The sequence below is a fragment of the Artemia franciscana genome, chromosome 9 (assembly GCF_032884065.1).
Source record: "Artemia franciscana chromosome 9, ASM3288406v1, whole genome shotgun sequence".
NCBI lineage: Eukaryota > Metazoa > Arthropoda > Branchiopoda > Anostraca > Artemiidae > Artemia > Artemia franciscana.
Genome location: NC_088871.1, coordinates 45,616,315 through 45,631,454, shown reverse-complemented (window position 1 = coordinate 45,631,454; position 15,140 = coordinate 45,616,315). Strand labels below are relative to the sequence as shown.

Genomic DNA, 15,140 nt, shown 5'->3' with positions numbered 1-15,140 from the left:
ATTATCTTTTGAGTTCCTACTATACAGAAATTACCTGTGATAACTGGAATTAGTATTTAAAATACAATTTCATTCATATTTTACAACCCCAACTTTTCCCTTGGCTTCAAGACTCTGCCCACTTTATGCATTTTTAGTTTGTCCTATGGAGGAGGAGGGTCAACCAGAAGTGGGTGCACTTCTAGAATTAGCATTTCTAAATGCTATAGTATGGAAACTATGCTTCTTTGCTGCATAGTTTCTACTTTAGACAGCTTGTGACAAAACAAAACAATTACCAGGCTATATACACCCACCCCCCTAATGTGCAAATGTAAGCAATAATTGCAACAATAATCTAAATGTAACATTCATCTACATCACAAATAAACTTCATCCTCACCCCACAATGTGCAAATATATACCCTGATTTGGACTTACTTAGGGTAAGGGTAAAGTTCATTTGTGATGCAAATGCATCCTATACTTAGATTCAGAATGCAATTTTGGGTGTATATTTGCATGTTATGGGGATGGTTGTATATACTCTGTTAATATATAGGTTCTTAGAAATTCATGAATTTCTAAAAAAAAACAGGGAAAAAAAGTGAAGAAAGAGGTTCTCCCCATGCAAATTGTCTTAACTAGGATTATTCTGGATATTCTGCAGTATAAATTGTTTAAAAACCATTGACAACTAGGGTTGTCTTATTTTTTGAATTCATATAGTACCATCACTAATCCTTCCTTGCAAAAATAGGTCTTCCTTCACATCCAAAGGGTTGCAAACTTTTTTCACTGCCAAAATGTGTTAACAAGGATTATATAACCCTTGTATAAGCAAGATATTTTATATAAGCTTTCTTATGGGCATTAGAATGACATACAGCTATCCAAGGGGCCTGTTTAACATATTGCTAGCTCAGCAAATATGATGAATTTTTTAGATTAGACCAGTTGAAGTATGAAACTGATTTCTATAGTACAACAGTGAAAGAAGTGAAGATAAAGGTTCTCCCCCTGCAAAATATGTTTACTAGGATTATTATGCATATTTGGAAGTAAAAATTGTTTTCTTAACATGTTTCCTTCTGTATAGCTGGGCTCCTATGCTATAGCAATTTGTTTTTAAGAATAAAATTTTCATAAATAGCTCTAGATCTACAGTCCAAATAGGCTCAAGGAAATGTTTACTTTTCCAAGTTAGACTAATAGAGATCTTCTAGACTTCAAGGCTTTTTCAAATGTGAGGAGATAATTTTTGGTTTGTCCTCTCTTATAAAATCCATCATCTATCCTTATCTTCACAAGATAATTCCTAATCACATGGTCAGATATTGGGATATAGATGTGCTAGTTATCATAAACAGGGTATCAATGCATAGTTAAGGCTATTAAGAAGGAAATGTTATAAAATTCTGAAAACTACTTTTAAAAAGCCTTAAATAATTACTTGGGCTAGGCCTATGCTATATCATTTCTAAAAATGAACAATTCTTCTATTTAATGTTTAATTGAAGACCCAAGCACCTATAGAATAAAGCAAAAGCAAGCAATAAATAAACACTATGAAAATAAGCAATAAATAAGCACTATGCAATAACCACAGGCAGCAAGCAGGGGTGGGTATTTAGCTGGGTCCCAACATTGCATCTCCCTTCTTCACAAGTTGAGCTTGTAGTTGCGGAACTTCTGAGGGGCCTTGTGATTGCACGCAGATCTGCGAGGAGATTCAGCAGGGCGTTCTGTTCCAAGTGTCTGGTGCACATGGCGGACACTTGGCAGGAGTTTGGATTCAGTAACTGGTGGGCTGCTAGCTTTGGAGAGCTTTTTACCAACGCCAGGGTTTGCAGATCTCGAAGCTGGTGAGCTTTGTACATTCCCCTGAGGCGGGAGAGTTGTAGGTGACATCGATCCCGCTGGCTCGCGACTATTGGGTAGATCCATCCTTTGGTGGTTTCCCAAAACAGGCTCAGAGCAAGGGACAGTATCTTTTGCATTTCTATGGTATATGTCCCCAGCTTCTGTTTTGACGTGGTATGATCTAGAGGCATCAGCTGCTGACAGGACTCTTCCTGGTTCCCATTCTTTTCCTGGAACCACCTTGATCCAAACAGGTTGCCAAGGTTGTAGGCTGCATGTATCTTCTGTTCCACAACCGAAATACTTTTTTTGCAGGTTTTGATGGTAATATCTAGCCTCCTTAAACTGTACTGATGGGAAAAGTTTTGGTTTGTACAGCTTGGGATGAGCTGGCACCATGGACCTCAACTGTCTGCTCATAAGTAGTTGAGCAGGGGATGCCAGGTTATCAACAGGTGTGTTCTGATATTCAAGGAATGCAAGGTATGGCTCAGTTCCACTCTGGTAGGATTTTTCAATAATCCGTTTTGCTGTTTGCACAGTTTTTTATGCTAAACTGTTAGATTGCGGATGGTGGGGCTGGAAGTGGTGTGGTTGATTCCCCACTCTTTTGCAAATGTACTGAACTCGGCTGAAGAAAACTGTGGGCCATTGTTGGTCATTAACATTCTGGGAATGCCAAAATGTGCAAAATGTGGCTTCATCTTTTGGATGACTGCTTTGGAGGTCATGCTGGTGAGTTTGTCCACTTCAAAATAGCAGCTATAGTAATCAACAATGATCAGATGTTCCTCCCCCCTGAACAAGAAAATGTCAGCTCTGATACGTTCCCAGGGATATTCTGGTAACTCCGTGTTGATCAGAGGGTGCTTCCGTGGTTGCATTTGTAAGTGGCCACAAGTGATACATTGGATGATCATTTCTTTGATGTTTCTGTTGATACCAGACCAGTAGACAATTGATCTGGCCTGTTGTTTTGTTTTACTCCATTCCCATGTGTGAGTGGCGTAGTTGTTGCAGGATCTCTCTGTGCATTGTCGCCGGGATGACGATTTTGTCTCCTTTCAGAACAATACCGTTGGCTATCAATAGCTCATGATGGGTGTTCCAGTATTTCTGAATTTTCTCAGAACAGCTGGACCTGGTTTCTGGCCATCCAGTGATGATGGTGCTGGTTAGAGAGGATAGTTCGGGGTCGGATTTGGTTGATGATTTAATGCACAACAGTCAACTGTCACTCATTGGTACGTTCTTGAATAGGGTGTTAACAAAGACTTCTGTCTCTCGTTCGAATTCTGCGTCAGTCTCAGGGAGTGGGAGGCGTGAAAGAGCATCGGCCACAGGGATGCTTGTTCCAGGCACGTGTTCAACTGACAAGTTGTACGGCTGGATCTGTAGCATCAGACGTTGCTGTTGTGGAGGCGCAACTGAAATGCCTCAAGATAGGATGGATTTGAGTGGTTTGTGATCGGAGAGAACCTTGACTGGCTGTCCATACACACATTGGTGGAAATGCTTGCATGCAAAGGCAATGGCTAGTGCTTCTTTTTCAATCTGTGAGTATTTTTGCTCGGCTGATGAAAGCAATCTTGATGCAAAGGCACAGATTCCACTGTCGCATGTTAATGTAGCTCCAAGGCCATGCTGCAATGCGTCAACTTTCAGTATGACATCCTCAGAAGTCGGGTTGAAGTATTTTAGATTTTTGCAAATGCTGTTTTTGACATTGGCGAACGCTTTGTTGTGCTCTGAGGTCCACTGGAAACTGTCGTCAGTTCTGTGCTCTTTTAAAAGAGTTCTGAGTGGGTGGTTCAATGTTGACAGATTTGGGATATATTTGCCAAGGTAGTTGACCATACCCAGCAGCGATTGTAACTCTTCAGGTCCCTTAGGCTTGGGCATTTGGTGAATGGCAAGAATTTTATTTGGGTCTGGTTTGATACCTTCCGAGGTCAATATGTGCCCAAAGTATGGAATTTCTGTCTTGCCAAAGATGCATTTTTCTCTGTTGAAACGAGCACTTTTTTCACGCGCGACTTGTAAAGTTTTCTCCAGGTTGTTGTCGTGCTCCTCGTCTGTTGCTCCATGGACAACAATGTCGTCGATAAGGAGGCCCAGACCTGCCGTCTCGATAAGCTCAGTAAATATTTCTTCCATCTGTCTTTGGAAGTCATCCTGGGCGCAATTCAGACCAAAGGGATATCGCCGGAAGCAAAACCTTCCAAATGCTGTGTTAAAGGCAGTTAGATTAGCCGACTCATCGTCGAGTTCCATGCTCCAATAGCCATGGCGTGCATCAAGCTTAGAGAATTTCTTGGAATTGGTGCATTTTATGGCAACATCGTCGAATGTTGGTATTGGGTGGTGTGGTCTCTTGATGCATTTGTTCAGGTTTCTAGGGTCCAGGCACAAACGGAGACTTCCGTCAGGCTTCTCAACAATGACTATTGAATTAACTCATTCCGTCGGTTTTGATACTTTCTCGATAACGCCAAGGGTTTCAAGACGGCTAAGCTCTGCTTTGAATTGATCCTGCATGGATATAGGGATCCTTTTTGGTGGCTGTACTGTAGGCTGACAATTCTCCTTCAAGTGAATGTGGCATTCACCTTCTAGTTTTCCAATCCCTTGGAAGACGTCCTCGTACTCAGAAAGGATTCTGTCGACAGTTTGATTTGGCTTCTTGGTAACCTCATTCAGGAATTTGATCAGGCCTAGTGAGACGCTTGAGTTCTTGCACAAGAGAGGTTGTTTAGAGGTACTGACGATGTAGAATTTGTGGACTTCTGGATCTTGGTTGTCTTTTCTTTGGAGTTTCAGGTTCCTAGTACTTTGAGTTTGCCATCACAATAGGAAGTAAGTATTTCAGAGGTGTTAAGCATAGATGGCTGTGGGTTTAGCATGCTATAGATTTGTGACGGTAGCACGTTGACTTCAGCGCCAGTGTCGATTTTGAAGTTCACATGAGTGTTCTGTTCAACTAGTCTGATGGTAGCAATCGTGCTGCTCTCAGCAGCACTGTCTATGGAGTCTATGAAAAATTCTGAGGTTGCCGCACAGTCTTCAACAACCATCAGGCAATCATGCTGGATATAATGGACTGATTTGCTCCTATATGCACGGGCGAAGTGGTTTAATCTAGCACATTTCGAACATTTTTTTTCCTTTTGCAGGGCATCTGTGTTCATTACTGTATGGGCCACCACAGAAATAGCAATCTTTGTTTGCTCTGCTATCAGTTACTCTCCTACCAACTACATCAACTTCCTGTTTGATAGTCTGCTTTGCTTCATCATGCATGGTTTGTAGTTGTGCTTGGGTTTCCTGGAATGTTCTGCATATCAGGACAGCTCTGTCCAAAGTTAGGCTCCCACCTTCAGCAAGAAGTCTGTCTCTGAGCCTATCATTCTTCAGCCCAAAAATGAGTTGATCTCTCACCATCTCATCTTGCTGGCTGTGGCTGCAATTCTGTGCAACTAGCTTGAGATCAGTAATGTACGGTTCAATGGTTTCAAACTCTTTCTGGTTCCGCTTGTGGAACTTGAAGCGTTCGAAGATGGGATTGGAAGAGGGCTCAACATGGTTTTTGAACAGTCTTAGGTACTCAGTTGGATTGTTTTCACTGGCATCCGGAACAACAAAGGTACTAAAAATGTCTCTGCCCTTCTCTCCTACTCATATGAGGAGGTAGGAGCACTTCACTGCATTAGATCTTCTATTCAAGGGGCCACTGAACATTAACTCCACATGATTGGAGAACCTTGTCCAGGCATCTTTCAAGTTAGGCTGGATCCAGTCGATGAATGGAGAGGGTGTAGATGGGTCCATTGTTCTGACACCATGAACAATTCTTCTATTTAATGTTTAATTGGAAACCCAAGCACCTATAAAATAAAGCAAAAGCAAGCAATAAATAAGCACTATGAAAAGCAAGCAATAACCACAGACTGCAAGCAGGGGTGGGTATTTAGCTGGGTCCCAACATTGCAAAAAATGTATCACTTCACTTTAATGCTGACCTGATCCCCCCTCCTATAATGTGTAAATGTGTTGCTGTGCCCAAGTTGTGTTTTTTTATAGTAGAAAATGAAAAAAAAAAAAAAAAACCAATAAAACTGGCATCTAGGTTAAAAAAACATTTTTGCTCTTCATTCTTTCCCTACATATTCATGGATTGACACCGCTTACTAGTGATTCAAGTTGCACATGTCAAGGTAAAGTCTAACATTAAGATCAGTGTTATGCAGGGAGATCAGCCTTCTTGTTTTAAAATAATTTCTATTAATGTAACATTTCAACATTGCTGCTTTTTCATGCAGGAGTAACACCCACTGATCTGAGAAATCTAGAATAAACTTTGATTATTCTTGATATCAGCTATGCCTACAAAAAACCTAACTGCCAGCTCAATGCTGGGAAGGAAATAATTCTACATATAATCATTTCAATCAAATTTTAACCTATAAGTCACCAAAGCTTGTTAACATTTCCTTTAAAAACCGGAAACAAAGAGCTAACTTAGAAAATTATTACAAAAAAAACTTAAACTGATTTTGTCTTTAAACTATCTATTCTAAATAATTTTGTTTAAAAATTTTCCTTTTTTATAAACAGAAGAATTTATCTTACATCTATATTTTTCTTTTTAGTTACATTTTTGCATGTCCTCTTAATAATGACAGCAGCAGTGTTTTTTGGCTGTGCTATGCTGGCATTTGGGCCACCTTTAGCCCTTTTTCTTTTTACTGTTGCTGATGATGCTGTCAAGATCATTCTTCTAATTGCTAGGTATTTATAGTTTTTCATATTTTGTAAACATTCTACATTTCCACTTCCATCAGTACTCCACTTCCACAAATACACAATCCATCAGATATTGCTATCTTTCTTTTCCCCCTTTGTGCAGGTGAGACTGCTATTGGTATTGTTGAAAATTTTTGTTTAAACATCTTTCTCTGATGTGATATCTGAAGTGAGGTTACACACACTTGAATTTTGATAAATTTTATTTACTCAAATTTGGATTGCAGTTAATTGTTTAAGTTCATACATTAATTAGTTTATAATTTTTAAGAATTTTTAATTAACTTTATGATTTTCTTGGGTAATGCTAAATCATGATGTTTTTTTTTTATAAATCTCTGTGACAAACTTGAGTTTCCTGCCTCAGTTTGGCACAATAAAGAATTATCAAAGACCATGATAATTACCCTAGTTAATTTCTTATACTCTAAAGGTATTATTAGGAATTTTTTCTAAGTATCTTTCTCTGATTAAATATATTAACTAAATGAGGTTCTAAAGGAATTTGGATGTTTTATTGATTAAGACTTGAAGTACAGTTAAATGTCCAAGTTTTTTTAGTGTTTAAAGTGTGTTTATTAATTAAGTAATTTTTAAATAACCTTAGGACTTTGTTGGGTAATAATAAATCAGATTGTTTTGTTTAAATCCTAGTGACAAATTGAATTTCCTCTGTCTGTCTCCCATACATTTTGGAAGTGACTCTAATTGATAGAATTTGTTGATCAAAGGCACTAGGGTAAAGGTACCAATGATTTGACAGTGGAATTTTAGAACCACTGTTGAAAGCTTCTTTTAAATCAGAATAAATCTGCTTAGCCATGACTTGGAGTGCCATCTCTTGGAACCGTTTTTGTATTTCAAAAAATTTTAAAAGGATCAGTGTCAAATATATTATTAAAAACTCATAAAATTAAAAGTTCAAGGACATTCAGCAAAATGTCTAGACAATGAAAACTTGTAAAATTAAAAAGAGTATAAAAAAAAATAAAACATTAACACTTTAGTTTTGCACCAAAAAATATAAAACTCAAAATTTGCAAAATGAACATTGAATTATAAGATAAAAAGGAGTAGGGGGGATGAGGAGATTCACTGATGGAGTATGTCACATATGTAAGGGATGGAAGTTTTTCTATATCTTTCAGTGGAAACTTATATTGGGGCAAGAAGGGGATTTTGTTCAAGTAGAATTTGGGAGTTTGGGTCAAAGGGGTGAATAGTGACTAGGGAAAAGGTTAGTTGTCTTAGATTTCTGAAGGGCAGTTTTAGTAAAATACAAGGAAATTTTTGCTCTCCTTTCCTTAAGGGTGACTAGATTGGCTCTCTAAAGAAGGGAGGTGTAAGGCACTTTACCCTCATTAAAGACAATTCTTTGGCACCTTTGTTGGGCTGCCTCTATTCTGTCCGTCAATTCAATCAAGATGCCAGGTTACCAAACAGAGAAGGTGTACTCAAGGTTTGGGAGAACAAATGAGAGGAAAATTCTCAAACAATGCAATTTAGGACACTTAAATTTTTAAGGAGGGAAAATGTAGCATTTGCATGTTTTAAATATTGTTTACATGACAATGCCTGATTTATGTTGCTTGAGATGGCAATACCCAGTAATTTCGTAGTTGTGCCCAATATTTTAGAGGGGACTGGGCAGGAGAAAGAAGGGGGAGTTTTAAGGAAATTAATTGTTAAAACCATTGACTTTAAAGGCTTGACTCTCATATTGTCAGGAACAGCTTTGTCTGATATCAACAACAACATTACATGTCCATTGGGCTACTTTTTAAATTCTCGAAACATGTCTTTAAGTCAGTTATTGTCATCAGTTATGTCATTTTAGATTGAGAACTTAGCTTTTAGTTTTGAGAAACAAGGATGCATATGGTCAAAATGCTTTTAGTTTCCTTAGCAATGTTAAATCATTTTGAGGGACTTAGCCTACTCAGCTAAAAAGCTTTCATATAACTTGGAAAAAACTAGGGTAAGAATAATGGGCCAGACACCACCAAAATTTTGCTTATTACCTTTCTTTTTTACAGGTGTAATAAAACCTAATTTCCAACAATTTGGGAAATTACCAGTAGAGGTGATTTCATTAAAAAGTAGGGACAAAGGCTGTGAAAGGTTGGCTGCAAAGGCTTTAATTAATACAATTGGGATACAAGTGGACAAGTACTGCAACTTTTATTGTTTTTATTTTGTATCTACATCTGAGGGTTAAATAATGAGGGAATCAAGAGAGTAGAAATCATAAGCATCAAAAGCAAGGGAAAGGGGGCTCTGAATTTCGGAGGAAAGAAATGTGTTCAGGTTATTGGCTGTAACTGATGGATGTTCTTTTAAATAAAAATCTATTATGTGTTTTCCCATAATTTTTGTTTATTCTACTATGCTATTGTTTTGGCTTAGTCGGAAACAAATCTTTGACTTTACATTTGTAATATGAAGAAGCAGATTTATGAATTTCTTTCTTTATGTGTTTATGCAGTGAGTTAGTTATGGATGTTTTACCATTCTTAAGTAGATTAATTAAGTCTAATTAGCTTTTTCAATTGGCTAGTAAAGTAAGGTTTGTCATTAGAACATTTTTTTATAAGGAAAATAATCTATGTTTTGATCAGATTTTGAAAGTTAGAGACTTTAACATTAATGTAATTGTTCCCCTTGAGAGCCAGCCACTTTTCATTAGTAATCCAAGATTTGAACTCAAAGAGGGCATCATTGGAAATCTGGCAATAAAAGAAATTATTTAACAAAAAAAAGTATGATTAAAGCTAGAGAGAGACTTTATTAATACTCAAAAATGGTAGTTTCTCCCTAACAGGGCAAAGGGACAGGTGGGCTGTAGAAAGCATGCATTTTTGTGCAATTCAAATCAAGGGTAGAATTTTCTATGGTTCTTGGTATTTTTACTATCTGTTTTAAATTGAGGGAACTACAAAGGGAACTTATCTTTAGATAATTAGTATCACTAACTAATAAAATACCTGTGTTTGGGAATTTGTAGAGGACAGATTCAGCACTGCTTATGCAGTTTCTGGTAGAATTACTGCCTGTGTGGTGCATTTGATTCGTAAATAGACTGAGCAAAATACAATCAAATTAAAAGGGCATGGTAAAACTTTGGGTCTTACACTTAACCAAATGATTTTGTCAGAATCTGAAAGTTTAAGGGCATGAATTGATTTAAAGAAAAGATAATTTCATACAAGTAATAATATTCCACCTCCCTTGTTACGTAGGGGGTGATTATGAGGACAAAGTCTTATGAGTTGGGAATGGTTTCAAATTTTCAATAAGTCAAGGTTCAATGCTTGGATCTCTGTTATGGCATCAATTTTGTGTACTTGAGAGTTCAATCAATTTGTCGAAATTCAGGCCTTCAGCATTAGTAAGGAGGAACTTTGGGAAAGTAAAACGGTCACTAAAGTAAGTAATTTTGTGTGTTGTTAAAAGTGGGAGCCAGAAGGGCATGGGAGGAACGTGGAATTGGGGGAGGGGAGTCATATTTTTCGGGATAGAGACTGGAGTTTGCTTGGGAAGCCGGATTAAAGAGGTGAATTGGACCAGACCTGAGAGAAAAGGAGGACAGTGGATAATTTATGGGTATATTCATAACTTCACCGGGAATAACGTTGGAATGGACATAATCTTTTAAACGGCTTTTACCTGGTAATTGCCATGGTGAGAATGGTGATCCATGTCCGTCGATTAGTCGTTGGGTTGTGAAAGAATGAGGAGGGTGTAGGACAACAATCTGTATGTTGGGAGGATATATGGCTTCTCTATGAAGGGGAAGGTAGCAAGTAAACGTTGTTTGGTAAAGTAGAAGAAGGAGAAATGATACTGGCGTTTTTAAGAGGCTAGATATAACATCGAAATGAGTAATTGTAATGGTAACCACTGTTGCTGCCAAATATTATAAAGTCAAGCTGCTGGCACCACTTATTGGATTGGAAAGCCTCGCAGCCACCGCTAATTTAATGTACATATAGGGTCTGTCTAATATGGCATGCATTGTTCCAGGGTATGGTAGCATGATCAAACCATCAACAGGGCCAAGTGTATTACCATTAATATCTCCAGCAATTTCATTGGAGGTCAAATTCTCCCCCCCCCTGTCAATATACTAATGACGGTATATCTCGCGAACTCTTTTTGTACCCTGCCTGGGTTCCTAAAAAAATAATCTAACACGGTTTTAGAAAATAACTTGCTTGTATTTCTCCCAAAGGTCACTTAAACCACATACATATATCAACTTTGAAAACAGACCCCCTAAGTGGATTCTTTGTGTAGACTAAAAAGCAGACTAAAATAAAACCACCACTTTCATACCAAGCACTTTCTCCTAGGATGGACCTTAGATGAGTCCTGGTCAATCCGCTAAATTAGAGTTCAAATCCCTGGCTTCTTTTGAATAATATTATATTTCAATGGCCAAAATCAGCTGAACAAAAATAGATCTTTAACCAAAGCTTTTCTTTATTGCAAAACCAATTGCTTAGCAACAAGACTTTAACTTGTTCTTGAAAATTGTATTATGTGCGATTCTAAGCAAATGTAATTGCAAAAAGAAAAAAGAAGAAGAAAAGAACAACGGGTGGAACCCCAACAGAGGGTGTTTCTTGTTTAGGGGTTTGATATGGGAGCTGATTAAAAGAGGAAGGGGAGTTGGTAATTGGGAACGTATTTTCAACTATTTAGCTGTGTTTGATGAACTTTGATGAGTGATTTTTGCTTGGGTACGGTTTACTGAAAAAGGATGGCTAAAGAGGGAGGAGTGTCTCTTACAATATTTATCTTTTACAGATTGGTGCAATTTTCTTCCTTGGATTGGACAAAAAGAAGGGGGAAAATGGAGCTTTAGTTCAAACAGAACAACGTCAACTAGAAAAAACTGTACAAATATTATTATGCCTAAAATTGCACTCAAGCATACTACATTTATCTAATAGGTAGAATTTACCTAAATGCCACAAATTGCAATGACTAACTGTCTGTCGGCCTGTCTGTCGGTCCCGGTTTCGCTACTTTAGGCATTTCTAGGTAAGCTAGGACGATGAAATTTGGCAGGCGTATCAGGGACCGGACCATATTAAATTAGAAATAGTCGTTTTCCCGATTTGACCATCTGGGGGGGGGAGTGGGGGCCCGTTAATTCGGAAAAAATAGAAAAATTGAAGTATTTTTAACTTACGAACGGTTGATCAGATCTTAATGAAATTTGATGTTTGGAAGGGTATCGTGTCTCAGAGCTGCTGTTTTTATCCCAACCGGATCTGGTGACACTGGGGGGGGGAGTTGGGAGGGGGAAACCTAAAATCTTGGAAAACACTTAGAGTGGAGGGATCGGGATGAAACTTGGTGGGAAAAATAAGCACACGTCCTAGATATATGATTGACATAACCGAAACGGATCCGCTCTCTTTGTGGTAGTTGGGGGGGGTGTTTAGTTCTGAAAAATTAGAAAAAAATGACGTATTTTTAACTCACGAACGGATGATCGGATCTCAATGAAATTTGATATTTAGAAGGATATCGTGTCTCAGAGCTCTTACTTTAAATCCCGACCGGATCTGGTGACATTGGGGGGAATTGGGGGGGGGGAAGCCTAAAATCTTGGAAAACACTTAGAGTGGAGGGATCGGGATGAAACTTGGTGTAAAAAATAAGCACAAGTCCTAGATACATGATTGACATAACCGGAACGGATCCGTTCTGTTTGGGGTAGTTAGGGGGGGGGGTTAATTCTGAAAAATTCGAAAAAATGAGGTATTTTTAACTTACGAACGGGTGATCGGATTTCAATGAAATTTGATTTTTAGAAGGATGTCGTCTCAAAGCTCTTATTTTAAATCCCGGCCAGATCTAGTGACATTGGGGGTTGTTCCGGGTGAGGGAACCTAAAATCATGGACAACGCTTAGATTGGAGGGATCGGGATGAAACTTGGTGGGAAAAATAAGAAGAAGTCTTAGATACGTGATTTACATAATTGGAACGGATCTGCCATATTTGGGGGGGGGGGAATTCTGAAAAATTAGAAAAAATGACGTATTTTTAACTTACGAAGGAGTGATCGGATCTTCATGAAACTTCGTATTTAGAAGGACCTTGTAACTCAGATCTCTTATTTTATATCTCAACTGGATCCAGTGTCATTGGGGGGGCAGTTGGGGGTACCGGAAATCTTAGAAAATACTTAAAGCTGAGAGATCAGGATGAAACTGGATGGGAAGAATAAAAACCTGTCTAAGATACGTGACTGACATAACCGGACCAGATCTGCTCTCTTTGGTGGAGTTGGGGGGGGGGGGTAATGTTGAAAATTGAGGTATTTGTAACTTACGAAAGGGTGACCAGATCTTAATGAAATTTGATATTTAGAAGGATCTTGTGCTTTATAGCTCTTGGGGGGATTTGGAGGGGGATATCTTTGAAAAAACTTGGAGTGGAGGAATCGGGATGAAGCTTGCTGGATAGGATAAGCAAATGTCCTTTATACGTGATTGACGTAACCGTACTGGATTCGATCTCTTCGGGGGAGTTGAGGGCAAGGGTTCAGTGATTTGGCGAGTTTGGTGCTTCTGGAAGTGCTAGGACGATGAAAATAGGTAGGCGTGTCAGGGAGGTGCACAAATTGACTTGATAAAGTCGTTTTCCCAGATTCGACCATCTGGGCGGCTAAAGGGAGAGGAAAAATTAGAAAAAGATAGGAACTTATAACTTACGAGTGGGTGATCGGATCTTAATGAATTTTGATATTTAGAAGGGTGTCATGACTCAGAGCTCTTATTTTAAATCCTGACCGGCATTAAGCCTCTGATTTTCCTTTTAAATCAACCTATTGATTCTTAGAATTTTGTTAGAGCTCATACCGTATGAGCTCTTGGCTCTTAGCTCTTCTTGCCTCGTTACAAGTGCCATATGAGCTCTTAGCTCTTGTTTGTATAGAAAATATCACTCTCGGCAAGGTCAGGATTCGTATGGTGATTTTGTTTCTCAAGGTTTTGAGCATCTGTATAAATATGAGAACAATTTTGGCCAAGTGTGCAGTTTCTATGCTTGAAAAACTTGCTTTTTTCTTAGTACTACTACCATACCATGGTTATTTTGTTGTAGAAACATGCTTGAAACACGATTGTGTCTAAAAGTACAGTCATCTCCTATTTTGGACCAACCAGCCAAAATCATATTTGCACATTTACATAGGCCTATGTGAGACAAAAGGACTTTCTTTTTTGTCAAATTATTCACTTCACTGTTTTCAAACTATTTTGGATGTCTGCAATAGGGTTAACGAGGTTACTACGCTGATTAATAGGAATATAACTGTCCCAAGATGAGACAAGGTCAGAGGGATTAGCTAGCTCATGAATAGTTGATGAATCTTCTGTATTGTTTACCTGACATTTCTGGTCTCTAACATTATTTCCTAGATTTTTGATCTCTACTTGATTGGTGTATTTTTGGGGTTTTTGTCTTCATCTTGCTGAGTAGAAAGAAACGGAGATTAAAAATTTTCAATTGGGATGGAATATTGTATTGTAATCAGGGGGTGAGAAATAATTCTTGAAATTTGTTTTAAAGCCTCTTCTAGCTTGTTTTTCAAATTCCAACAAGGTAAACTCTGCCTTGAGAAAGTTAGGTTTCGTATTGTAAATCTCGGTTTGATGCCCAAAATCTCTAGCAAGGGGATTCGGATACATTGATTTTATCCCTTGGACGACAGGAGAAAGGTTCGTCTGGACTGATACCTCACGTGTTTAGGGGTGTAAGTTACTAATGGCGGTGCAAAGAATAGAAGAGTGAACAAAAAGAAACTGGATGCCTCCAGAGGGGGGAATGTCTCTTCATGACAGAAGTATTGGAAAATGGATCTTCTGTGACTGGAGGGGCAACGGTGATTCATTATTAAGCTCTTTGAGGATAGTAAGCATCCTAGCTCTTAAATTAGGGGAACGTAGGTAAGAGGGAAAGTTAGAACAGGTGAATTTGAATGATGTACGTGTAAGATAGAAGTATTCTATGAGGAAGAATCGGGACACAACCAGCTATTAGTCCAATTGGTTGAATCAATTTTTGACACTCCTCAGTTCCTGTATGAAATAAACATTCATGCCCTCCACATTTAACTGAGTTGGAAAGCACTCTTAGTCTGCATTCAGGACAAACCAGTCTTTGTCTAACCATAACCATTTCCTCCAATTTTTTTTTATATTCTAAGAGGTTAACAGCTCGAAAGATAAATCTCAACTTGTTCACAGGTTGGATTCTAGATGAAAACTGAAAGAGTGCAGCCTTTACAAGGCTGCAGCTACTGCTGCAACCGTTACTATGAACCATGAGATGAGATTGGTTACCAAACTCAACAATAGGGAGATTGATCCTAGTAAGTCATTTTCCGCTTGTCAGTTTGACTCGGTGATGAATCTATTTTTTAAGGAAGTTGGCCCTTACAGAATTTGGGTTGGGTGAAAAAGTCAAACTACACCA

The 15,140-nt window shown here is 38.4% G+C and overlaps 2 protein-coding genes across 5 annotated transcripts in view; one reads left to right on the top strand and one right to left on the bottom strand.

Moving 5' to 3' along the window:
- LOC136031472 (gamma-secretase subunit Aph-1-like) overlaps positions 1-15,140 on the top strand; it is an 82,741-nt gene that overhangs the window by 43,527 nt on the left and 24,074 nt on the right. For all 4 annotated transcript variants that reach the window (XM_065711101.1, XM_065711100.1, XM_065711099.1 and 1 more), the window contains exon 2: positions 6,492-6,630. In XM_065711101.1, coding sequence (XP_065567173.1) covers positions 6,518-6,630 — 113 coding nt within the window. In that variant the 5' untranslated portion in view covers positions 6,492-6,517. The remainder of the gene's footprint in view (positions 1-6,491; positions 6,631-15,140) is intronic.
- Positions 4,300-4,916, bottom strand: LOC136030838 (uncharacterized). The gene is made up of 2 exons (XM_065709884.1): positions 4,674-4,916; positions 4,300-4,575 (listed from the first exon to the last, which is right to left on the bottom strand). Exons 1-2 carry the CDS (start codon positions 4,914-4,916, stop codon positions 4,300-4,302), a joined length of 519 nt encoding a protein of 172 aa, XP_065565956.1.